The sequence below is a fragment of the Ranitomeya imitator genome, chromosome 10 (assembly GCF_032444005.1).
Source record: "Ranitomeya imitator isolate aRanImi1 chromosome 10, aRanImi1.pri, whole genome shotgun sequence".
Lineage (NCBI taxonomy): Eukaryota > Metazoa > Chordata > Amphibia > Anura > Dendrobatidae > Ranitomeya > Ranitomeya imitator.
In genome coordinates this window covers 67,475,530-67,501,736 of record NC_091291.1, presented here as the reverse complement: position 1 = coordinate 67,501,736, position 26,207 = coordinate 67,475,530, and the positions used below count along the sequence as shown (strand labels likewise).

Here is a 26,207-nt window from a genome sequence, read left to right as displayed (position 1 = left end):
GCGACCCACGACAAACCCGATCTGGTCATTATTTATTAAGGTGGGAAGTATCAGATTAAGCCTATTAGCTAGAATTTTGGCATATATTTTGATGTCGCAATTGATTAAGGAAATGGGTCTAAAATTGGCAATGTCTTCAGGGTTGTCTTTGAGCTTGGGAATTAAAACAATAGAAGCTTCGAGCATTTCAGTAGGGAAGGTACCCAAGGAGGAGGCCATGTTAAATGATTGCAAGAGATGGGGGGAGAGAGTTTTGTAGAAAGTTCTATAATAATCGTTGCCAAAGCCATCGGGACCTGGGGATTTTGATGGCTTTAGTTGCTTAATACAATCCTCTATCTCCTCTAAATCAAAGGGAGCTGATAGGATTGACTTGTCTTCAGTTGTTATTTTTGGGAGGTTGATTGAAGAAAGGAATGAGGTTATGGCATCTTGGTGGAGTTGGGAGGGTTTTTTTGGGGGGTCCATGTTATATAGCTTCTCGTAGAATTTTGCAAATTCATTTACTATGTCTTGGGGGTGGGATAGTGTTGTTCCTTTTAAATTTTTTATTTTGTCAATTCTGTTATGGAGCCTTCTTTTTTTAATGCGATTGCACATAAATTTAGTGGGCTTGTTTAAAGAGGTATACAATTTATATTTAGAGTTTTTGACTGCTGCTTCATAAGGGGAGAATAATAGTAATTTTAGGTCTTGTGTCAGTTTCGATATTTCAGACTGTAACGTAGAAGAAGGGGAGGGGAGTGCAATTTGTTCATTAATTTTATTTTTTAGAAGAGTTTGGATTCTTTCTGTTTCTGCCCTTTTTTCTTTCTTTTTTCTGGAAGAAATCTGGATCGGCAAACCTCTAATCACTGCCTTGTCAGAACAATTTTCTTTAAAGTACAGTTTAATCGAGGATTCTATTGAGGATTTATGTATGGTGTTGTTGATTATATTAGTTACATTTCTACAGAGTTTTGTTGTTTACTGGGGGTCCCAGAACGAGCTCTCCAACCACCGGGGAATGATCTGAAATTGTTCTGTCTTTTATATAAATTTTTGTAAACCTCGCCAAAGTAAAGACGTCGGCGATGATTAGGTCTATTCTGGACGCTGATTGATGAGTCTCTGAGAAGGAGTATTCAATGGAAGAGGCGTTGATACATCGAAATGTATCGTAGAGCTCATTCTGGAACAGCCAAGGGTTGAGATCTCCTGTTTGTGGTCTCTTTTTGGAAGAAGAGTCAAGGAGGTGGTCTGGGGTGGAGTTAAAGTCTCCCAGTATAATGGGTATACCTTTTTTGTTTTGGTCGAATTTTTTTATGAATTTATTTAGAAATGTTTTTTGTTTTTTATTAGGAGCATAGATATTGGCGATTGTGCAGGTTATGTTGTTAATACGGCAAATTAAGATGTGGTATCTGCCGTTATTGTCCTTGACTTCTTCAATAAATTCAAATGGGATCGAGTTTTTTATTATTGTCATTACCCCCGCTTTCTTTTTTGAATTGTTAGATTGGTATATATGTGGGAAATTTTTGTGTTCAAATTTTGGGTGGTCTTCATTTTTAAATTTGGTCTCTTGGACACATATTATGTCTGTTTTAGAGTTTTCAAGTTCTCTCCATAGGGAAAATCTTTTCCTAGGACTGTTGAGTCCTTTAATATTGTATGTCATGATATTAAGGTTCATGTTTATAGTGTCTTGTGTAGAAAGAGTTGGGGAAAGTGGAAGTTAAAGTAGAAATAAAAGTCTCACTCGTCAATACTAGAACGTACCTCTATTGATCAAGAATTAAGGTGTATGTGGTACACCTATAAATGAATTAAATATTTACAATTCAAAAATGGGGTGTATAGAATACAACAACAATTGAGAAGTTTGTTTAATACAAAGAACCCACTCACAGTGGGATATAGCTGCTTCCTGGGGGTATGAACAAAACGGGAACTGAGGAAGAAGAAAATTAACCTCTTGTATAGGTAAGCAAACCATATGTAATAACCGCTTATGATGAATGAATTATCTAAACCAAAAGTTCAAAGACAAGATCATGACCATGTCCTATGTATTTTCAACGGTAACCTCTATGTGAGGGGTTGTCTTTTAATGAGGCAATAAATTTTTGGCCTTCTTCAGGTGTGAAGATTGGAATGGTTTTTCCATTTGAAAAAACTGAGTTTGAGAGGGAATCCCCATCTATATGGGATATTTTTGTCTCTGAGTGTGGAGGTAATAGCGTTAAACGTTTTCCTGGAATCCAGTGTCTCCTTGGACAGGTCCGCAAATATTTTGAGGTTGTTATAAGGCTCTGGAAAGGTTTTTTCATTTTTTAAGTATTGCAATATTCTTTCCTTGGTGTTGTAGAAATGAATTCTGAGAATTACATCTCTGGGGATATCTGGTGCAATTTTTGGGGGTTTTGGGAGTCTGTGGATTCTATCTATGATTAGATCTGAGTCTGATAGAGTAGGAATAGCTTTTTTAAAGATGGATTTTACATGGTTTAAGAGGTTGTCTGTGTGGATATGTTCCGGAATACCTCGGATTTTTACGTTATTCCTGCGATTACGGTCTTCTATGTCAGCCAATTTGATTTTTAGCCTTTTGACCTCTGAAGATAGATCATGGATAATATTGGAGGATTTTGTAGTAGTTTTTTCTACTGCATCAATTCTTGTTTCGTGATCAGAGATTTTTATGTTAAGTTGTTCAAGAGTGATTTCAAACCGTTTGGCTTGGATGTCGAAGCTTTTTAACATATTTTCGTTTATTTTGTTAGCTAGATTAAGCATATATGCCTCAGTACTAGTGTTGTTGCTTGTTGTTGCTGAGGGAGGAGATTTGATTAGGGTTTGTGGCCAATAAGTTCGGTGGGGTTGTATCTTGGTCATTGTCTAACTTGAGCTTATTTTTTAGTGGACTTGTGTTAGGGGAAGAGTCACTAAAGCTGGAGTAATCTTCCCCTTGTTCTGTTCCTTGAGATGGTGTGGAGATTTTTTTGTCTCTCCTCCTCTCGTTCTTTTCTTTTGTTGGACTGAGATGAGTCCATACTTTCAGGTTGACCCTCTATCTGAGGTAATTTTGGAGGATTCAATTTTTTTATTTTTTGAGGGGTATTATAGGTTTTTCTCTCATCTCTTATGGGGGTTCTGGATTTTTCAGGGCTCAAAGTGTTAACCTTGTCCCCTGGAGAGTAGCAGTGGTAATGTATTCTTTCCTCTCCTTGCGTTTTGGTTTGCTTAGAGAGTTGGGGAATGTTCGATTTAGGAATGGTTCCCTCTTTTTTCCCCATGATGATGATGCTATACAGAGTATCTTTGTCAACAATAACTATCAAATATGCTTACAGAACTTACACAGATATTTAAACCTGTTGAGAAAAAGCAGAGTACTGATAGTAATTTATGACAATTAGATCTTATCAAATCCTGTCAGGAGGGAAGAAAAGAAAATATATTGCAGCAAATATAAACAAGAATTTAAGCAAGTGTATTCAGTAGTAATCTACCTCTCCAGAGGTTAGGGTCAGGAGCCTGTAGACAGAGTACAGTAGATGTAAAAGAATTCTCTAGTCTGAGAAGACTGTGGAGGAAGGGGAACCACAAGGCGCAGCAAGCTCTGAAAAACGTTGCTGTAGTATAAACTTGTGGCCTGATGCCAAAGGCCTTGCCAATGTCTGTTTATAGTGCCCCTGTATCAGGGGTAAGAGGGTGTTTGTTTTCCCACAGCCCCAATGGGGGGGATTTAGCAATTTATTTGTTGGAATGCAGACTGTGGAAAGAGGGGTAGCACAAGGCACAGCAAGCCCTGATAAACACCGCTGTAGTATAAACGTGTGGCCTGATACCAAAGGCCTTGCCACGGACTGTTTATAGTGCTCCTATATCAGGGGAGAGAGGGTATTTGTTTTCCCAAAGCCCCAGGGAGGTTTAGTATAGCAAATGTCCAGTTCCTTTGTTGGAAGACTGTGAGAAGGGGAGGTACCACAGGGCACAGCAAGCCCTGAAAAACGCTGCTGTAGTTTAAACGTATGGCCTGCGACCAAAGGCCTTGCCAGTGCTGTTTATAGTACTCCTGTATCAGGGGTGAGAGGGTACTTGTTGTTCCACAGCCCCAGTGTGATTTAGTACAGCAGATGACCTGCAGATCCTTTGTTAGAAGGAGTACCACAGGGCACAGCAAGCCCTGAGAAACAATGCTATAGTATAGCAACTATCTTGGGTTAGTAGAATAAGCTATGGACACCCACCAACCAAAGAAAAATAACCAAGATGTTTCTCTTCTCCCAACGCGTTTCAACTCGTCCTGCTATGGACACCCACCAACCAAAGAAAAATAACCAAGATGTCTCTCTTCTCCCAACGCGTTTCAAGTTGAAACGCGTTGGGAGAAGAGAGACATCTTGGTTATTTTTCTTTGGTTGGTGGGTGTCCATAGCAGGACCTACTTGGGGCCTGTCCTTGTCAGGACAGGAGCTCTGTGGAGGGTTTACAGGGAAGACAGTAGTGACACATTATTTCCCTACCCTCTAGCCTGTTATTTACCTTTTGGAACCAGCTCCCTTACAGAACGTGAGGGATTCTTTCTATTCGTCCGTCTAATTGGTAAGACCGCTCCAATTTTTTATATTGAGCACTGATTCACTTGAACACATTGTCTAGTGTCTATGTATGTGTTTGTTAGGATCCGAGTATTTTAATTATAAATATTAAAGGTTATGTTTTATATAGGGGATATCCTCCATAGCTTATTCTATTTGTGATCCAGGGGATTTAGACACGGCCTATTCTACTATATGCCTTAGCTGCATTCCTATCTTGGGTTAGTACCATGATAAGGTGAAGTTAGCAAAAATAAGTAAGCTGAAGCTGAAGGGAGATGGGGACCATAAGGCCCAGCTTACCCTGAGAAGTATTGTTAATGTGACATAAAATATGCAAATAACATGCCTCCTTTGGCAGATTTAACAGCCCACAGCCCCAGGGAGGTATGATAAGTTAATGGAGCCACAAGTGTGGACTCTGAGTCCGGGTATATTAAGCGGGGTACAGCCGGAGTATTAATGGCACCTCAGTGTGGTCGAGCGTACCTGAGTTGACTGGAAGGCAGAAAGGCAGGAAAACGTGAAGGAAACTGATATTCCTCTGGTAGCAGGGGGGTGGGAAATCACTGCAAGGCCTCACCGCAGCGTTGATGTTCGGTGTCCGGAGTGTCCTCTCTGCTGGTGGTCCTGCTGGTGGTCCGGAGGGGAATCCTGATCTTGTATTCGGGTGCAGCGATGGCGTCCCTGTTCACCGCAGCGTCGATGTCAAGAGCTGTGTTCTCTGCAGTGGCGAAGGCTTCCGGGTCTGTGCTACGGGCAGGAGTGTGCTCCGGGGTTGAACACACTGTTGTTGATGGTGGCAATGGCTGTCCTCACACGCTCCTAGTAGGCCTCAGATTGCCATGAGGTAAATAAATCTTCCTGGGTGAAGGGCCAATTTTTGTTCTTTTTGGTCTAAAATAAGCCTGGGGGAAGGCTGTATCAGTCACCCATATAAAATTGTGTGGATGGTTTGTAAAAGTAGGGATTAAAGTTGGATTGGAGGTTTTTACCTCAGGAGCTCCCTGATCGCACGTCTCACATAGCCAGAGACCAAAGCCACGCCCCCACTACTGGTAAATTTCAAAAATAAAAATCAATACCAATAAAAGTAAAATTGATTGCGACATCAGTAGGTTGTGTTTTTGAATATCCATATTGAATCAGGAGCCCCATATAATGCTCCATACAGTCCATGATCAACCCCATTAGATGCTCCATACAAAAATATGCCTCATGTAATGCTGCACAAAGGTTAATAATGGCCCCATTAGATGCTCCATATTAAAATATGCCCCATATAATGCTGCACAAAGGTTAATGATGGCCACATAAGATGCTCCATAGAATAATATGCCCCTTATAATGCCCCATAAAGGTTGATGGCCACATAAGATGCTCCATAGCATAATATGCTCCATATGCTGCTCCATAAAGTTTGATGACCCCATAAGATGCTTCATAGCATAATATGCCCCATATGCTGCTCCATAAAAGTTAATGGCCCCATAAGATGCTCCATAGAATAATATGCCCCATATGCTGCTGTGATAAAAAAAAAAGACATACCATATATACTCGAGTATAAGCCGAGATTTTCAGCCCACTTTTTTGGGCTGAAAGTCACCCTCTCGGCTTATACTCGAGTCATACCCAGGGGTCGGCAGGGGAGGGGGAGCGGGGGCTGTCTATTTATACTCCCCTACTCCTGGCGCGGTCCCTGCATGTCCCTGCTTCTTCCAGCGCTGCAGCTTCTTCCTGTAGTGAGCGGTCACATGGTACCGCTCATTACAGTAATGAATATGCGGCTCCACCTCCCATAGAGGTGGAGCCGCATATTCATTACTGTAATGAGCGGTAACGGTGACCGTTCACTACAAGAAGAAAATGCGGTGCCAAGGAACAGACGTGCAGCGACGGCGCCAGGAGCAGGTAAGTATGACGGGGCAGTGCGCAATACTCACTTGCTCCTCGCTCCACTGTCGGCACCGCTGTGTCTTCCGCAGTGAAGCTCAGGTCAGAAGGCGCGGTGACGCGATTAGTGCACGCCGCACTCTTCCTGAACGTCGGCGCAGAGGATGGGAAGACACAGCGGCGGTCAGCGGTGGAACGGGAAAGGTGAGTATAGCAAGTGCTGGGGGCCTGAGAGGTGAGTATGTAATTTTTTTATTTTTTTTAATCGCAGCAACAGCATATGGGGCAAATATCTGTATGGGGCATCTTATGTGGCCATGTGCAGCATTATATGGGGGCAAATATCTGTATGGGGCATCTTATGGGGCTATGTGCAGCATGATATGGGGACAAATTTCTGTATGGGGCATCTTATGAGGCCATGTGCTGCATGATATGGGGGCAAATATCTGTATGGGGCGTCTTATGTGGCCATGTGCAGCATGATATGGGGGCAAATATCTGTATGGGGCAGAGGTGTCAAACTGCATTCCTCGAGGGCCGCAAACAGGTCATGTTTTCAGGACTTCCTTGTATGGCACAGGTGATAATTTAATCACCTGCACAGAATGATTCCAGCACCTTGTGCAATACAAGGAAATCCTGAAAACATGACCTGTTAGCGGCCCTCGAGGAATGCAGTTTGACACCTCTGGTATGGGGTATCTTATGTTGCCAAAAAGAAGAAAAAAGAGCATGAACCGCACATCCCAAAATCATACGTTTATCTAAAGCCGCTAGGCAAAAATTTATATACTGAACATGAGGTTTTCAGTTTAACATTCTGATCAGACTGTATGAAGCCCAATGCCACTTCACGGCAAACCTCGTAGTGGGTCCTACCGCCCTAACGGAGCGGAGCCGTGCGGCGACCACCGCCACAGCGGCCATGCAACAGCAGGGCGGACGGCCTGTTGCCCCACACTGAGTTTCAGTGGTCCTTTCATTTTGGTGCTGTGTGGTGGCCATTGTTGCTGTGGCTTTGTGTTGGTGGGGCGGCGCGGTCTGGAGTCATGGAGACTCAGTCTTGCAGCATGGGTGCTGTGGGGCAACAGGCCGTCTGCCCTGGTGGTGCATTGCCGCTGTAGCGGTGGGCGCCGCATGGCTCCGCTCCGTTAGGGCGGTAGGACCCACTACGAGGTTTGCCGTGAAGTGGCAGTGGGCTTCATACAGTCTGATCAGAATGTTAAACTGAAAACCTCATATTCAGTTATATAATTTTTTGCCTAGCGGCTTTAGATCAATGTATGATTTTGGGATGTGCGGTTCATGCTCTTTTTTTTCTTTTTTGCAAAGCATATCTTATGTGGCCATGTGCAGCATTATATGGGGGCAAATATCTGTATGGTGCACATCTTATGTGGCCATGTGCAGCATTATATGGGGGCAAATATCTGTATGGTGCATCTTATATGGCCATGTGCAGCATTATATGGGGGCAAATATCTGTATGGGGCATCTTATGTGGCCATGTGCAGCGTGATATGGGGGCAGATATCTGTATGGGGCCATGTGCAGCAATATATGGGGCAAATATCTGTATGGGGCATCTTATGTGGCCATGTGCAGCATTATGTGGGGGCAAATATCTTTATGGGGCATCTGTATGGGGCCATGTGCAGCATGACATGGGGGCAAATATCTGTATGGGGCATCTGTATGTGGCCATGTGCAGCATTATATGGGGCAAATATTTGTATGGAGCATCTTATGGGGCCATGTGCAGCATTATATGGGGCAATTATCTGTATGGAGCATCTTATGGGGCTATAATCCACATTTGTGGAGCATTATACTGGGCAAATGTCTGTATGGAGCATCTTGTGGAGTCATAATCAGCATTTGTGCAGCATTATATGGGGCATATTTTAATATGGAGCATCTTATGGAGCCCATCATAAACTGTATGAAGCATTATATGGGGCACCCGATTCAATATGGATATTCAAAAACACTTAACCTACTGATGTCTCAATTAATTTTACTTTTATTTGTATCTATTTTTATATTTGAAATTTACCAGTAGCTGCTGCATTTTCCACCCTAGGCTTATGCTCGAGTCATTAAGTTTTTCCCAGTTTTTTGTGGCAAAATTAGGGGTCTCGGCTTATACTCGGGTCGGCTTATACTCGAGTATATACGGTACTCACCTCTCATTTGCTGGGCGCCAAGTGCGCTGTGTCTTGAGCAGGTGAGGACCCCGGCACGCTATGGGGGCCAGGTGACTGAGTCACCACTAGCTCAGGCCCCTGGCACTTGCGATATTCACCTTTCCCCGTTCCAGCGCCGCTGTGTCTTCCGGCTCTCTGCAGTGACTGTTCAGGCAGAGGGCACACACTGAGCACATCATTGCGCCCTCTGACCTGAACGGCAGTCAAACGGGGACAGGTGAATTTGGCATGGCTCGCCCTCCCCCTTCATACACCCTCCTGGCGCGGTCTCGGCAAGTCCCTGCTTCTCCGATGGTCTCCAGCGTGCGCCGGCAGCTTGTTCCTTTGTTCAGCAGTCACATGGTACTGCTCATGAAATTAATGAGTATGCACTCCACGCCTATGGGAGTGGAGACGCATCCATATTCATTACTTTAATGAGCGGTACCACGTGACTGCTGAACACAGGAAGAGCTGCAGGCGCCAGAGACCATCTGAGAAGCAGGGACGTGCAGAGATGCGTCAGATGAGAGTGAGTATGATGTGACAGCTGCCGACCCCCTGGGACAATGACTCGAATATAAGCCCAGAGGGGCTCTTTCAGCCTAAAAAAAGGGCTGAAAATCTCAGCTTATACTCGAGACTATACCGCATATCATTTTGTAAATTTTGTTGGAAATAACTTTTAATTGTTATATCTTCTCCAAAAAAATGTTGTCAAAAAGTTTGCTGATGTAAAGTAAACTTGAGGGAAATGTTATTTATTAACTATTTTGTGTGACATAACTTTTATGCCCTAAATCAGTCAAGTTTGAAAATTGTTTAAAATCTTCGCCAAATTCCGATTATTTTCATAAACGTAAGTCATATTGAACATATTTTACCACTATCATGAAGTACAATATGTCGTCCCTCCCCACCCGCCCCCCCCAAAAAAAACAATCTCGGAATCAGTGTGACCTGTTGACACATTCCAGAGTTATTACCACTGGTCAGAATTGTAAAAATTGGGCTCGATAAAAAGGTGAACACAGGCTCGTGGGTGAAGGGGTTATTAAAGTGCACTCAGAATTCTACAATTCTGCAGTCCCCAGCAGCCGCCTAATAGTGTGATGGAGCTGCGATGTTCTGCACCATTCATTGTGTAATTCGGCCTCTGTTGGAGCCGGTTATAGCTGATTGGTGGGGTGTCTGACCCCTCTGAGCTGATAGTGATGAGCTATTGTGAGGTTTGGTTTACGAAGACCTCTTCACTGCCACTACAATCCTGCTCATAGAGGCATTACATTTACTTATTACAGCGTCATTGGGTCTCAGAAGAGCACAGATAATATTTTTTTTCTTGCACAGTTGTGCAGATGGCTCCATGGTTCCCTGCTCTTTTATTTTATTTGGCATTTGAAATAAATTAGTGACTGTAGCAGTCATTGTCAGCAGTGAGTGTGACATGTCCCACGTGTGCTCAGTCAATACCAGCATGGGAATATGGCCCCAGTAACATCAGGTGTGTGAATGGCACATATTACTCACGGACAGATATTACTGATGGATCTTAATGCCAGATGACTATGTAACAAGAGGCTAAGATGTTGGCTCATCCTAACTTTCATTTAAAATACACTGCTCAAAAAAATTCAAGGGAACACTAAAACCCCACATCCTAGATATCACTAAATGAAATATTCCAGTTGTAAATCTTCATTACATAGTGGAATGTGTTGAGAACAATAAAACCTAAAAATTATCAACGTAAATCACAACTAATATCCCACGGAGGTCTGGAGTTGGAATGATGCTCAAAATCAAAGTGGAAAATGAAGTTACAGGCTGATAAAATGTCAGTGAAAATGCCTCAAGACAAGGAAATGATGCTCAGTAGTGTGTGTGGCCTCCACATGCCTGTATGACCTCCCTACAATGCCTGGGCATGCTCGTGATGAGGCGGCGGATAGTCTCCTGAGGGATCTCCTCCCAGACCTGGACTAAAGCATCTGCTAACTCCTGGACAGTCTGTAATGCAACGTGACAGTGGATGGTGCGAGACATGATGTCCCAGATGTGTTCAATCGGATTCAGGTCTGGGGAACGGGCGGGCCAGTCCATAGCTTCAATGCCTTCATCTTGCAGGAACTGCTGACACACTCCAGCCACATGAGGTCTGGCATCGTCCTGCTTTAGGAGGAACCCAGAACCAACCGCACCAGCATATGGTCTCACAAGGGGTCTGAGGATCTCCTCTCGGTACCTAATGGCAGTCAGGCTACCTCTGGTGAGCACATGGAGGGCTGTGCGGCCCTCCAAAGAAATGCCACCCCACACCATTACTGACCAACTGCCAAACTGGTCATGCTGAAGGATGTTGCAGGCAGATCGCTCTCCACGGCGTCTCCAGACTCTGTCACATGTGCTCAGTGTGTACCTGCTTTCATCTGTGAAGAGCACAGGGCGCCAGTGGTGAATTTGCCAATCCTGGTGTCCTGTGGCAAATGCCAAGCGTCCTGCACGGTGTTGGGCTGTGAGCACAACCCCCATTTGTGGACGTCGGGCATTCAGACCATCCTCATGGAGTCGGTTTCTAACCGTTTGTACAGACACATGCACATTTGTGGCCTGCTGAAGGTCATTTTGCAGGTGACAGACACCGCAAACCACCTTGCCACAGCTCGCATTGATGTGCCATCCTGGATCCGTTTCTCGACATCAGGCTGCTGGTCCAGAAAGATGGAGCTATACACACTGATGTTTCCTGTAAGGAGACATCGGTGAATGCACTTCTCCATTCTTCCTCCTCTCATACTTATTCTACTATTGGGACAATCCCAATAGGCAAATTCCTTTGAATGAGAATGATATGTACTTCTGAGGAATCTTTTGAGAGACAGTCCGTGGACCTTGGGAAGAGATTCCTGGCGCGTGGCTATAGCAGAAGTAGTCTAAAAAGGGGCTATGCCCGTGCCAGGAATTCTAGATGTGATCTACTTGCAGGGAAGAAGGAAATAAGACAACAGCAGGCACAAAAAATTAGGTACATTACTACTTTCAATCATCAATGGGAGACTATGCGAAAGATTATGAATAAACATTTGCCAATTCTCAAAACTGAACCCACTCTAAAGGATTAGAATTTAAAGGATATCTTAGTTAGGAGCTACTATGTGGCAAAAGAACCCAGGATGTTTGGGACGGGTAAGGGAAAATGGGGTTTCTACCCATGCGGTGATTGCTTGGCCTGCTGGAATCATGTGCGAGCAACGTCGTTAACATCGTCCGATGGCCAAAGGGAGTTTAAGATCACTGAATATCTCTTGCAGCACCACGTATGTGATTTATATGGCTAAATGGCCATGTAACAAATTTTACATTGGTCTCATATGACGGGAGTTGTGAGTTTGCACTCGCAAACATGTTGGAGACATTATGGCCGTGGGTGATGTCAGCGACGTTGCCTCGTTAAAGACCATCCCTCGCCACTTCAGGTCACACCATCAATGTAACCCTAAAGGCTTCAAAGTACTTGGCATTGACCGGGTAAGATGTGGCATATGGGGTGGCGATTGGAAGCGGAAGCTTTTCTTCCTTTTTACAGGTTATTGTATCTTCCCTACTTGGATTTTTATCTGTGTTGTTTTTATTTTATCTGTACAGTATATGCTTGTCCTATCATCTAATATCATCCGCATTTCCACCCTTTGATCTTTGAAAACCCGGACTATGATGCCTTTTTGTTGAAGAAGCTCTGATTAAAATCTGATGTCTGAAGTAACCATATATCTGAATGGGTTCTTAAAGCCTTCAGCTCAACTCTCTAGAAATTTCAATATATACATTCATTTATCTTTGTTTATTATCCATATTTTTTGTTTTCAGTTTTTTCCGTTTTTTTTGTCTTGTTATTCAGAAGGACATTAGGGTATGTTGGGCAATTTAATGGTGGTAGGGCCCTTTAAGGTGAAGAAGGGCCATGTATCCAGTATTTTTGGACATACTATACTGACCCCTTTTGGGGCTGTACATGTATTTATTTGACCGCATCTATTATTATTTGGGTTTCTGGCCACCTTTCACATAATTTATTCTCCATCTGCTTATTTCTGACTTCCCCTCTCTGGCGTCACGAGTGGGTGCGCATGCCCTCTACGGCTGGGTCTGGCATGCATCTCTCTGGTTTCCGTCTGTGACACGGTTTGTCTTTGACGTCACGAGGGATTTCCCTCTGACCCGCCGCGTCACGTGAGAAATTGTGGGAGTGGCGTCCACACGGGCCGGTTCCCGGTGCGCATGAGCCGGTAATGGCGCTTGATGTCTGGCACCTGTAACACACGCTTTTAAGGACTTAGGCGGACACACACAGCTACAGCCCCCGAGGAAGCCCTACGCAAAACGCGCGTCGGGGCTGTGTGGACCCACACTAGCAGGCCATATGGGTTAGCAAGCTGCCGTCTGAGCTCCGTTGTAAGCTGCTGGGGTAGTGTAATTGGGCTGGTGGGTGCAGTTTGAGTGTTTTACACTCTCCCAGACCAAGCCCCTTTCCCCAGTTTGATCTCTGGCATTTTTGCACTATGCACTTTTCTTGCCATAGCATGTAGCTTCAATGGGCTTTAACTCTTTGATGTCAGTCTGCCCAGCTGGTCTTGTTTTGGGGTTTATGTGTCCCTAGTAGTTACACAGAAGCTCCCTATGTACCCCATCTATTATAAGCTGTTTTAATGTTACATGTGTTTCATGTTTTGTAAGATTGTTAAATAAAAATACATTTTTAGTACTTGGTTTAGACATGTACTCCATGTGCTTCTGTAGGAATTACAAAGGCTGAGGTAGTGGTCCTGCTGCTGGGTTGTTGCCTTCCTATGGCCCCCTCCACGTCTCCTGGTGTACTGGCCTGTCTCCTGGTAGCGCCTCTGGACTCTACGCTGACAGACACAGCAAACCTTCTTGTCACAGCCCGCATTTATGTGCCGTCCTGGATGAGCTGCACTACCTGAGCCACTTGTGTGGGTTGTAGAGTCCGTCTCATGCAACCACGAGTGTGAAAGCAAAACCAACATTCAAGTGACCAAAACATCAGCCAGAAAGCATTGGTACTGAGATGTGGTCTGTGGTCCCCACCTGCAGAACCACTCCCTTTATTGAGTATGTCTTGATAATTACCAATAATTTCCATCCATTGTCTATTCTATTTGCACAACAGCATGTGAAATTGATTGTCAAACAGTGTTGCTTCCTAAGTGGACAGTTTGATTTCACAGAAGTTTGATTTACTTGGAGTTATGTTCTGTTGTTTAAGTGTTCCCTTTACTTTTTGAGCAGTGTAGTTAAATTGACTGTTTAAATTATTTTGTTTTAGGTGGAAGATGAAAAGGGAATCTCTCTGCGTTTCCCTCGCTTCCTTCGCATTCGAGAAGATAAAAGGCCTGAAGAAGCAACAAACAGTTTTCAGGTACCTTATTATATAAATGTTTTCTCCCTGTACTGTTTTATCATCGCTGACATACATTAGCAGGTGTGGACAGCTGACAGGCTGTTAATTTGCATGGTCTAGATGAATGTGTTGTTGCCTTGTTGCGGACTATGTAGTTTTCAGTCTCTTTCGATATAATCTTGAATATGTGCTTTTAAATCTTCCATTCTTTATGTATGTACTTTGTATCTATTGATTTGGCTGTTTTGAAAGTAACACATATTAGGTGTTCTCTCATCCTTCATCTAGTGTCATCTATTGAAAGTAGCAATCCCACAAGTCAGTATTGACCCTTTAATTAGCCTTGCAATATGACTTGGAATAAAAGCCAAATCAGAATCTCAATTAGCAGACACTGTGTTTCTGGGTATTGCCCCTTGTTAGTGCAAAGTATGAGATCTGATTTGGCTATATGAGAGTCTAAGCCTGAGATCTAAGGGGTAAGTTTTCTCCTTGTGGAGAGTGACCTGCCAGGTCTGGCATGCCAGTATGAGGAGACTTAAATGTGTTGCAAACATAGCATGCCAGGCCTAGCATGTCACTCTTCACAAGGAGAAAACTTACTCCTTAGATCCCAGTCTTGGCCTCTCACCTAGCCCAGTCAGATCTCATACTCTGCACTGATGAGGGGCAATACCCTGAAACACTTTGTCTGCAAATTGAGATTCTGATTTGGCTTTTAGCCTAAGTTGCGTGGCAAGGCTCTTTAAATGGTCGATATTGACTTGTAGGATTGCTACTTTCAACAGGAGGCAGTAGAGTTCATGTCCTCTTCTTATCTGAAGAGACCATTAGAATATTCATACTTCATGGCATCTGGCATGATTAGCTTCAGTTCAAAGTCTTAGATTTGAGATCACTAATAAAAATGTGCCTGCACTGTATGTAGATAGACTTTAAACACTGCATAACCCAAAACCTCAGTCATGGATAAAGCTAGAGGTGGGAAGAGAAGTATTCAGAGCGTTACATATTCCAGTAAGGCTAGGTTCACATTGCGTTAGTGCAGTCCGTTCAACGCATGCGTTCTATCTGCGCTAGCGGTGACGGACCCCGAAACGCTTCAGACCGCGTCTCAGGGTTCGTCACAGAATGACCGCACATCGCTAGCGCCTGCAGATTATGGTATGCGTTGGCGATGTGCCCGATAATAGGGGTTAATGGCAGCGTTAACGGACTGCGTTACACCACGTTATGCCGCGGTGTAACGCAGTCTAACGGACTGCCATAATTCAGTGTGACTCCAGCCTAACTCTTACCACTGTAGAGTTAACTATACGCTTTTGGAGAAAGGAATAATGTTGAATGTGAAGACACTGGGTTCTAGAGCCCTGATCACTGACAGTCTGGATGGATGGACCTCCAGCGATTTAACAAGTTATTTTGGTAATAACACTTAAAAAAATAATAATACAGTGTATTATGTCAGAAATATCTGGATATTACAATATCATATTTAAAAAGTAATTTGGCTTTTTTTTTCTCCTTTTTTATAAATTATGTATTCAATATGGTAACTGTGTATGTTATTTAAAAAAAATCTGTTGGAAGGCCATAGTGACACATTTCCCTCCTGTATATCATTATAAACCAGTTCACCGGATGTGTGTGCTTTATGGCAGCTGAAATATTTGGCAGTTGTTTAACAAAGAAATGTTTTGAGTTAAAGGGAAAGCTACATAAAGTCTTTGTCTCTGCTGTGTAAACGGTTATCTTAATTTACTGTAGATATCACTTTATAGCAGTCATTTTGTCGTCTTACAATGAAAAGTGCCATGTGTCCCACAGGTACTAAGCCTCGGTAATGTAGGAGGAGGAGCAGGCTCCAGCACATTTAGTGCTGAGAGGTGTTTTTATTAACCCATAGGTCCTGGTTTTACGAGCAGCTAAAAGAGCTGGGTGGGATCTGCTGCCCACTTACCTCCAGTCCAGGTCTTGGGCTAATTTAAGGCAGCTGTGGCTGTCTCACTTGGTCTGTGTGTTTTGCAAGGTGAAGAGGTGTTCTTTAGCCCAAACAAGTCTCTTCTGCTTGTTGCCTGTCCTTAGCAGTGGTTTCCTATCAGCTATTTTACCATGAAGGCCTGCTGCACAAAGTCTCCTCTTAACAGTTGTTGTAGAGATGTGTCTGCTGCTAGAACTCTGTGTGGCATTAACCTGGTCTCTAATCTGAGCTGCTGTTAACCTGCGATTTCTGAGGCTGGTGACTCGGATAAACTTATCCTCAGAAGCAGAGGTGACTCTTGGTCTTCTTTTCCTGGGGCGGTCCTCATGTGACCCAGTTTCTTTGTAGCGCTTGATGGTTTTTGCCACTGCATTTGGGGACACTTTCAAAGTTTTCCCAATTTTTTTTTTGTTTTTTTTATGTCTCTGTTAATTCCTGTGAACCATTTGAAGAGTTAACTTACTGAATGCGACTTTGAATACCTTGAGGGGGTACAGACAGGCTTTTTTTTGGGTACGTTTTCTGTCAAAAAAAAAGGCCCCTAAAAGACTCTTCAAACGGAAGTGGTTCATAAAAACAGGGTTTAAAACATTTTGATAAAAAAAATGCTTCTAAACATTTAGCTCTCTTAACGTAACATAAAGACATAAAGTAGACAATGTATTTTATGAAATATGACTATCTGCATACAAATTCAAATTTAATAATTTGAGATTTAATTAAAGGGTATCTTGTCACCCCATTTTTCGCCTATTACCTAAGGCCACCGCCATTAGGGGCTTATCTACAGCATTCTATAATGCTGTAAATAAGCCCCCAATGTAACCTGAAAGATAAGAAAAACAAGTTAGATTATACTCACCCAGGGGCGGTCCAGTCCGATGGGCGTCGCGGTCCGGGTCATACGATGACGTCCTCTTCTTTGCTTCCTGCCGCGGCTCCTGCACAGGCATACTTTGTCTGCAGAGCAAAGAACTGCAGTGCGCAGGCGCCGGGAAAGTCAGAGAGGCCCAGTGCCTGCGCACTGCAGTACTTTACTCTGCCGTCAATAGGGCAGACAAAGTACGCCTGCGCCGGAGCTGCAACAGAAAGCAAAGAGGACGACATCGTATGAAGATGGGAGGCGCCGGACCGCGACGCCCATCGGACCTGACCGCATCGGGACTGCCCCTGGGTGAGTATAATCTAACCTCTTTCTCATTTTTCAGGTTACATCGGGGGCTTATCTACAGCATTACAGAATGCTGTAGATAAGCCCCTGATGGCGGTGGCCTTAGCTTAAAGGTGAAAAATGGGGTTACAGATTCCCTTTAATTTTTGTTAAATTTTAGTTATTTTCGAAAATAGGATTTATTTTTATAGTCCTAAATTTGACACGATCATAACGTAGAATCACTGAGCTTTGTACAACATAGAAGCATTCTAGACTTATTACCTCAGAAAGTGACATGTCAGACTTTAAAAATTAGCCTTAGCTACTACAGGTCATGTTTGCCATACTGGAGTCCTGGAGGTAGGTATAATACATTTTATTCAAGAACGAAAGGTAACGTATCACCTCAGAAATCTATCCTTACCTGCAGCTAGGGAGTTAATCTTTAGATTAGTAGCGTACAACGCTGCCTGTCCGCCATACTTCCAGTAGAAAATTAACTTGTTTCTTCCCAGGATCTGCCGGTCATGTGAGCCTGCACGGAGCAGCTGCAGTCACGTCTCTCAGCGCAGCTCACTATACTGAGGGCGATGGTTGGAAGCTTGTCCCGTCACAGCATAGAGAGCGGAGACTGTAGCCAGTCTGTGAACGCCTCTATGATTGAAATGAAAGGTCTTTTTTTCAGGTAGCTGCACTTTCAGTATAGCAGTTGGGTAGGAATTCAACACTTTAAGATAAATGTGGTTTTCTGATGTGAAAGGTTTCCTTTAGCCCCTTAATCCCATATGACGTACTATCCCGTCCAGGTAACCTGGGACTTAATTCCCAGTGACGGGATAGTACGTCATATGCGATCGGCCACGCTCACGGGGGGAGCGCGGCTGATCGCGGCCGGGTGTCAGCTGCCTATCGCAGCTGACATCCGGCACTATGTGCCAGGAGCGGTCACGGACCGCTCCCGGCACATTAACCCCCGGCACACCGCGATCAAAGATGATCGCGGTGTGCTGGCGGTGCAGGGAAGCATCGCGCAGGGAGGGGGCTCCCTGCGGGCTTCCCTGAGACGATCGGTACACGGTGATGTACTCACCGTGTACCGAGCGTCTTCTCCCTGCAGTCCCCGGATCCAAAATGGCCGCGGGGCTGCATCCGGGTCCTGCAGGGAGCACTTCCGGGTCAGGATCAGGCTGCAGCTGCAGCTCTAATCCTGCCCGGCTGTATGTCAGATCACCGATCTGACAGAGTGCTGTGCATACTTGTCAGATCGGTGATCTGTGATGTCCCCCCCTGGGACAAAGTGAAAAAGTTAAAAAAAAAAATTTCCACACGTGTAAAAAAAAAAAAAAAAAAAAAATCCTAAATAAAGAAGAAAAAAAAAATATTATTCCCATACATACATTTCTTTATCTAAAAAAAACAAACAAAAAAAAACAATAAAAGTACACATATTTAGTATCGCCGTGTCCGTAACGACCCGACCTATAAAACTGGCCCACTAGTTAACCCCTTCAGTGAACACCGTAAGAAAAGAAAAAAACGAGCCAAAAAACAACGCTTTATTATCATAACGCTGAACAAAAAGTGGAATAACACGCGATCAAAAAGACGGATATAAATAACCATGGTACCTCTGAAAACTTCATCTTGTCCCGCAAAAAACGAGCCGCCAAATAGCATCATAACCAAAAAAATAAAAAAGTTATAGTCCTCAGAATAAAGCGATGCCAAAATAATTATTTTTTCTATAAAATAGCTTTTATCGTATAAAAGCGCCAAAACATAAAAAAAATGATATAAATGAGGTATCGCTGTAATCGTACTGACCCGAAGAATAAAACTGCTTCATCAATTTTACCAAACGCGGAACGGTATAAACGCCTCCCCCCAAAAAAAATTCATGAATAGCTGGTTTTTGGTCATTCTGCCTCACAAAAAATCGGAATAAAAAGCGATCAAAAACTGTCACGTGTCCGAAAATGTTACCGATAAAAACGTCAACTCGTCCCGCAAAAAACAAGACCTCACATGACTCTGTGGACCAAAATATGGAAAAATTATAGGTCTCAAAATGTTGAGACGCAAAAACTTTTTTGCTATAAAAAGCGTCTTTTAGTGTGTGACAGCTGCCAATCATAAAAATCCGATAAAAAAACGCTATAAAAGTAAATCAAACCCCCCTTCATCACCCCCTTAGTTAGGCTAGGTTCACATTGCGTTAATGGGTTAACGCTAACGGACAGCGTTGCACGGCGAAAATGTCACAATTAACGCCGTGCAACGGGTCCGTTAGCACACCCATTGACAGCAGTGTGATTTTCGGGTGTAGCACATCGCTAGAGCGTGCCATTTTCGGCTCGCGCTAGCAAGGTGCCGTTCTTTTGTGGCGTGCCTCGGACACTGCTTGCTTGCGATCTTCCAGAGCGGGGACGTTAACGCGACCACTAAACACGACACCTAAAAAGACATTGCGTTAGCGCAATCCGCTAGCGCTAAACGGATTTCCCTAACGCAATGTGAACCTAGCCTTAGGGAAAAATAATAAAATTAAAAAAAAATGTATTTATTTCCATTTTCCCATTAGGGTTAGGGCTAGGGTTAGGGCTTGGATTACATTTACGGTTGGGATTAGGGTTGGGATTAGAATTAGGGGTGTGTCAGGGTTAGGTGTGTGGTTAGGGTTACAGTTGGGATTAGGGTTAGGGGTGCGTTTGGATTAGGGTTTCATTTATAATTGGGGGGTTTCCACTGTTTAGGCACATCAGGGGCTCTCCAAACGCGACATGGCGTCCGATCTCAATTCCAGCCAATTCTGCATTGAAAAATTAAAACAGTGCTCCTTCACTTCCGAGCTCTCCCGTGCGCCCAAACAGGGGTTTACCCCAACATATTGGGTATCATCGTACTCGAGACAAATTGGACAACAACTTTTTGGGTCCAAGTTCTCTTGTTATCCTTGGGAAAATAAAAATTTGGGGGACTAAAAATCATTTTTGTGGGGAAAAAAAAAGGATTTTTTATTTTCACGGATCTGTGTTATAAACTGTAGTGAAACACTTAGGGGTTCAAAGTTCTCACAACACATCTAGATAAGTTCCTTGGGAGGTCTAGTTTCTAATATGGGGTCACTTGTGGGGGGGTTTGTACTGTTTGGGTACATCAGGGACTCTGCAAATGCAACGTGACTCCTGCAGACCAATCCATCTAAGTCTGCATTCCAAATGGCGCTCCTTCCCTTCCGAGCTCTGCCATGCGCCCAAACAGTGATTCCCCCCACATATGGGGTATCAGCGTACTCAGGACAAATTGGACAACAACTTTTGGGGTCCAATTTATTCTGTTACCCTTGTGAAAATACAAAACTGGGGGCTAAAAAATAATTTTTGCGAAAAAAAAAAAAAATTATTTTAACTGGCTCTGCATTATAAACTGTAGTGAAACACTTGGGGGTTCAAAGCTCTCAAAACACATCTACATAAGTTCCTTAGGGGGTCTAGTTTCCAAAATGGTGTCAATTGTGGGGGGTTTTAATGTTTAGGCACATCAGGGGCTCTCCAAACCAACATGGCGTCCCATCTTAATTCCAGTCAATTTTGCATTGAAAAGTAAAATGGCGCTCCTTCCCTTCCGAGCTCTGCCATACGCCCAAACAATGGTTTACACCCATATACGGGGTATTAGCGTACTCAGGACAAATTGGACAACAATTTTTGAGGTCCAATTTCTTCTCTTACTCTTGGGAAAATAAAATATTGAGGGCGAAAAGATCATTTTTGTGAAAAAATATGATTTTTTATTTTTACGGCTCTGCATTATAAACTTCTGTGAAGCAATTGGTGGGTCAAAGTGGTCACCACACATCTAGATAAGTTCCTTAGGGTGTCTACTTTCCAAAATGGTGTCACTTGTGGGGGGTTTCAATGTTTAGGCACATCAGTGGCTCTCCAAACGCAACATGGCGTCCCATCTCAATTCCTGTCAATTTTGCATTGAAAAGTCAAATGACGCTCCTTTCCTTCCGAGCTCTGCCATGCGCCCAAACAGTGGTTTACCCCCACATATGGGGTATCAGCGTACTCAGGACAGATTGTACAACAACGTTTGGCATCCATTTTATCCTGTTACCCTTGGTAAAATAAAACAAATTGGAGCTGAAATAAATTTTGTGTGAAAAAAAGTTGAATGTTCATTTTTATTTAAACATTCCAAAAATTCCTGTGAAACCCCTGAAGGGTTAATAAACTTCTTGAATGTGGTTTTGAGCACCTTGAGGGGTGCAGTTTTTAGAATGGTGTCACACTTGGGTATTTTCTATCATATAGACCCCTCAAAATGACTTCAAATGAGATGTGGTCCCTAAAAAAAAAAATGGTGTTGTAAAAATGAGAAATTGCTGGTCAACTTTTAACCCTTATAACTCCCTAACAAAAAAATTTTGGTTCCAAAATTGTGCTGATGTAAAGTAGACATGTGGGAAATGTTACTTATTAAGTATTTTGCGTGACATATCTCTGTGATTTAAGGGCATAAAAATTTAAAGTTGGAAAATTGCGAAATTTTCTAAATTTTAGCCAAATTTCCATTTTTTTCACAAATAAATGCAAGTTATATCGAATAAATGTTACCACTAACATGAAGTACAATATGTCACGAGAAAACAATGTTAGAATCGCCAAGATCCGTTGAAGCGTTCCAGAGTTATAACCTCATAAAGGGACAGTGGTCAGAATTGTAAAAATTGGCCCGGTCATTAACGTGCAAACCACCCTTGGGGCTTAAGGGGTTAATGCAAAAAAAAACGCATGCTCCAGCATTGAATAAGTGAGCTGAAGTGGTATTAGTTATCCACAGGAACGTGGAATTTGTTAAAAAAAAAAAGTAGTTTGCTTTATTTTATTTTTTGTTTAAACTGAAGTTTCTATATTTGCACTTAATTATATTTTTTATCTTTACTAGGTTGCAGAACTGTACAAAAAGCAGCAGCAAATACAAAATGTATCTGCAACAGAGAAAGAAGATGACGACTTCTATTAGAAAAGTGCATGTGTTTTGCACTCTTGTGACGGAGTAAACCGAAACTTAACGTGTAACTATTTTTTAATAAAGACTACCTTACAATTTCATTCACATTTTCTTCTTTTCAAACCATTCGAAATATATATATGCGTCTTCGCTGTTAAAAGCTACGGTATATTTATTGCTAGATGATGCTCTGTGAGACTGATCCGTGTGTATACCGTACATATGTATATATGTGTGTATATATATATATATATGTATATATATATATATATATATATATATATATATATATATATATATATATATTATAATATTGTGCAGCCATGGCCGAAAGAGTTAAACCCATAGAGAAAGATCAAGTCCACACGGAAAGGAGCACCACAACCATATGTAAAAAATAAAAAATCTTTGATCAGAAAGCTTATACAAAAATAATGCAACACACAAAAAGATACATCACACAGAAAAACGGATAAAAACATTAAAAGTGCAACAACAGCAGGATGCCTTCAATGGGATTTATATCCGGACTCATTGCTGGCAACTTCAGCACTTTTTTTCCATCCAGTTCTGGGTGCTTTTACAAGTATGTTTGTGGTGAGTGTCCTTCTGGAATTTCCATGACTTACGATGCAAACCCAGCTTTCTGACACTCTGCACTACATTGAAACTCAAAATCCTTTTGGTGATCTTCAGATTTCATCATGACTTGCACAAAGTCAAGGCAGCCAGTGCAAGAGGCAGCAGAACAACCCCAAAATATCTTTGAGCCTGCACCATATTTGACTGTAGGTACTGTCTTCTTTTTGCAGGACTTTTTCCGTTTATGGTAAACAGTAGAATCATGTGTTTTACCAAAAAGCTCTATGTTGGTCTCATCTGTCCACAAGACGCTCTCCCAGAAGAATTTTAGGTTGCTTAAATTTTGGCATACCGCGGTCTTGCTTTTTTATGTCTGTCAGCAGTGGGATTGTCCTCAGTCTCCTGTCATAGCATTTCATTCTGATGGCGACAGATAGTTTGCGCTAACACTGAGGCACCCTGAGCCTTTTGGAAAGCTTGAATTTCTTTGGAACTTGATTGGGGCTGTTTTTCCACCATCAGGACTATACTGCATTGCAATGTTTCATCAATTTTTCTCTGCCGTCCAGGGAAATTAGCTGCAGTGCCATGAGCTGTAAACACCTTAATTACGTTGTATACCATAGAATAAAGATCAAGATCTCTAGAGATAGACTTGTAAACTTGAGATTCTTGGTATTATTCAACAACTTAGTTCTCTTCTCCTCTCTTCTCCATGCTTAGTGTGGCACACTGCAATGATTACTTCTCCCTTTTTTATCTGGTTTCCAAGGAATTTCTTATTGCCCACACCTTTTACTTGCCACAGGTGAGTTTTGAGTGAGCATCACATCTCGTCCCAGACATCCTTTATAAAGCTCTTTCCCATATTGTAGAGGTTAGTCTGACTGATTAACTGAGTCTGTGGATAGGAGTCTTTTATAACGGTGACTGTGTAAGACAACGGTCTTTAATGCAGGTAACTAGTTGATTAGGAGCGTCTAACTGGTCTGTAGGAGTCAGAACTCTTAATGGTTGGTAGGGGGTCAAATACTTTATTTCTCACTGCAAAATGCAAGTACAGTGGGTATGGAAAGTATTCATACCCCTTTAAATTTTTCGCTCTATGTTTAATTGCAACCATTTGGTAAATTCAAGTGTTTTATTTTATCATTAATGTACTCTGCACCCCTTTGTGCCTGAAAAACAAATGTAGTACTTTTTGCAAATGTATTAAAAAATAAATAAAATCACATGGTCATCAGTATTCAGACTCTTTTCTCAGTATTGAGTAGAAGCCCCCTTTTGAGCTAATACAGCCATAAGTCTTCTTTGGAATAATGCAACCAGTTTTTTTACACCTGGATTTGGGGATCCTCTGTCATTCTTCCTTGCATATCCCCTCCAGTTCCGTCAGGTTCGATGGTGAACGTTGTTGGACGCCATTTTCAGGTCTCTCCAGAGATGCTCAGTTGGGTTTAGGTCCGGGCTCTGGGTGGGCCAGTCAAGAATGTTCACACAGTTGTTCTGCAGCCACTCATTTGTTATTTTAGCTGTGTGCTTAGGGTCATTGGTTTTGTTGGAAGGTGAACCTTCGGCTAAGTCTGAGATCCAGAGCACTCTGGAAGAGGTTTTCATCCAGGAGATCTCTGTACTTAGTCACATTCATGTTTTCTTCAATGACAACCAGTCATCCTGTCCCTGCAGCTGAAAAAAACCCCATAACATGATTCTGCCATCACCATGTTTCACTGTTGGGACTGTATTGGGCAGGTGATGAGCCGTGCCTGGTTTTCTCCACACATACTGCTTAGAATTATCACCAAAAAGGTCTATCTTCATCTCATCAGACCAGAAAATATTCTGTCTTATAGTCTTCATGTGTTTGTTTTTTTTTTAGCAAACTCTATGCCGGTTATCATATGTCTTGCACTGAGGAGAGGCTTCCGTTGGGCCACTCTGCCATAAAGGCCCGACTGGTGGAGGGCTGCAGTGATAGTTGACTTTGTGGAACTTTCTCCCATCTCCCTACTGCATCTCTGGAGCTCAGCCACAGTGATCTTGGGGTTCTTCTTTACCTTTCTCACCAAGGCTCTTCTCCCACGATTGCTCAGTTTGTCTGGACGGCCAGGTCTAGGAAGAGTTCTGGTGATCCCAAACTTCTTCCATTTAAGGATTATGGCCACTGTGTTCTTAGAAACCTTGAGTACTGCAGAAATTCTGTTTTAACCTTGGCCAGATCTGTGCCTTGCCACAATTGTCTCTGAGCTCCTTGGCCAGTTCCTTTGACCTCATGATTTTCATTTGGTCTCACATGCACTGTGTGGTCTTATATAGACAGGTGTGTGCCTTTCGAAACCAAGTGTCAAAGCAAAGGGTCTGAATACTTATGACCATGTGATATTTCAGTTTCTTTATTAAATTTGCAAAAATTTCTACATTTGTTTTTTTTCAGTCAAGATGGTGTGCAGAGTGTACATTATTTAATGAGAAAAAAATGAACTTTTTTGACTTTACCGATTGGCTGCAATGAAATAGTTTCCGTACCCACTGTAAATTTATATAATTTGACAATGTGATTTTCTGGATTTTATTTTTGATATTCTATCTCTCAATGTTATAATTAACCTACCCTTAAAATTATAGACTGTTCATGTCTTTGTCAGTGGGCAAACTTACAAAATCAGCAAGGGATCAAATACTTATTTCCCCCACTGTATATGAGGATGTTCAATGCAATACATTGGCATACTGGCTACAATTGCATGGAAAGTTACCCAGACCAGTGGTAGACACACAGGATTAATGTGTGCCAGGTTTATGTGGACTAGTGTTCACTTTCAGCAGGGAATCTCGCTAACATTTTTGCTACGTTTGTAGCAGATTAAAGGAATTGTGTTGAACTCTGCAACCTGTGGATATGAAAGAAACAGAATAGACCAATGTCTATGTAAAATAGCATGAATTCTGGGCATATGAGTATGTGTTGACAAATGGTAGATGGGAAAAGGAGAAAGTCGATGGTGGTTTGGATTAGAGGACCTATCTGATAAATGATATAATGTAGATAAAAGATATCCATGATTTTGAAACAGTACTCATTTCATTAAGACCTACCGTATCTGCTTAGTGGAGCAATCACCCACAATACAATCTACTCTTAAAATTTCATTACTGAGGTCACAATTTTGTAGACGCTTTAGAATGATTGCTGATAAATATCAGTTGACTACTGTGATGAGTAGATTTTCTGTAAAGGTCAGTAGTCAAGGACACAGTAAAATTTTTAGTCATTAAGACCGCTAGAAACTTAATCTGTGTGGGGTTATTATTCTGAGTGAGTTGTATATCTGGATCACATGAATTAAGTTAAAAAATCATCACATTTCCAGATGCAAAATAC

At 42.5% G+C, this 26,207-nt stretch overlaps 1 protein-coding gene across 3 annotated transcripts in view; it reads left to right on the top strand.

Annotated features, from left to right (window-relative positions):
- The window catches only part of LIG1 (DNA ligase 1), a 389,895-nt gene extending 367,551 nt beyond the window's left edge, over positions 1–22,344 (top strand). For all 3 annotated transcript variants that reach the window (XM_069741985.1, XM_069741988.1, XM_069741987.1), the window contains 2 exons: positions 14,016–14,108; positions 22,178–22,344. In XM_069741985.1, coding sequence (XP_069598086.1) covers positions 14,016–14,108; positions 22,178–22,255 — 171 coding nt within the window. In that variant the 3' untranslated portion in view covers positions 22,256–22,344. The remainder of the gene's footprint in view (positions 1–14,015; positions 14,109–22,177) is intronic.
- The last annotated feature ends 3,863 nt before the right edge of the window (positions 22,345–26,207 follow it).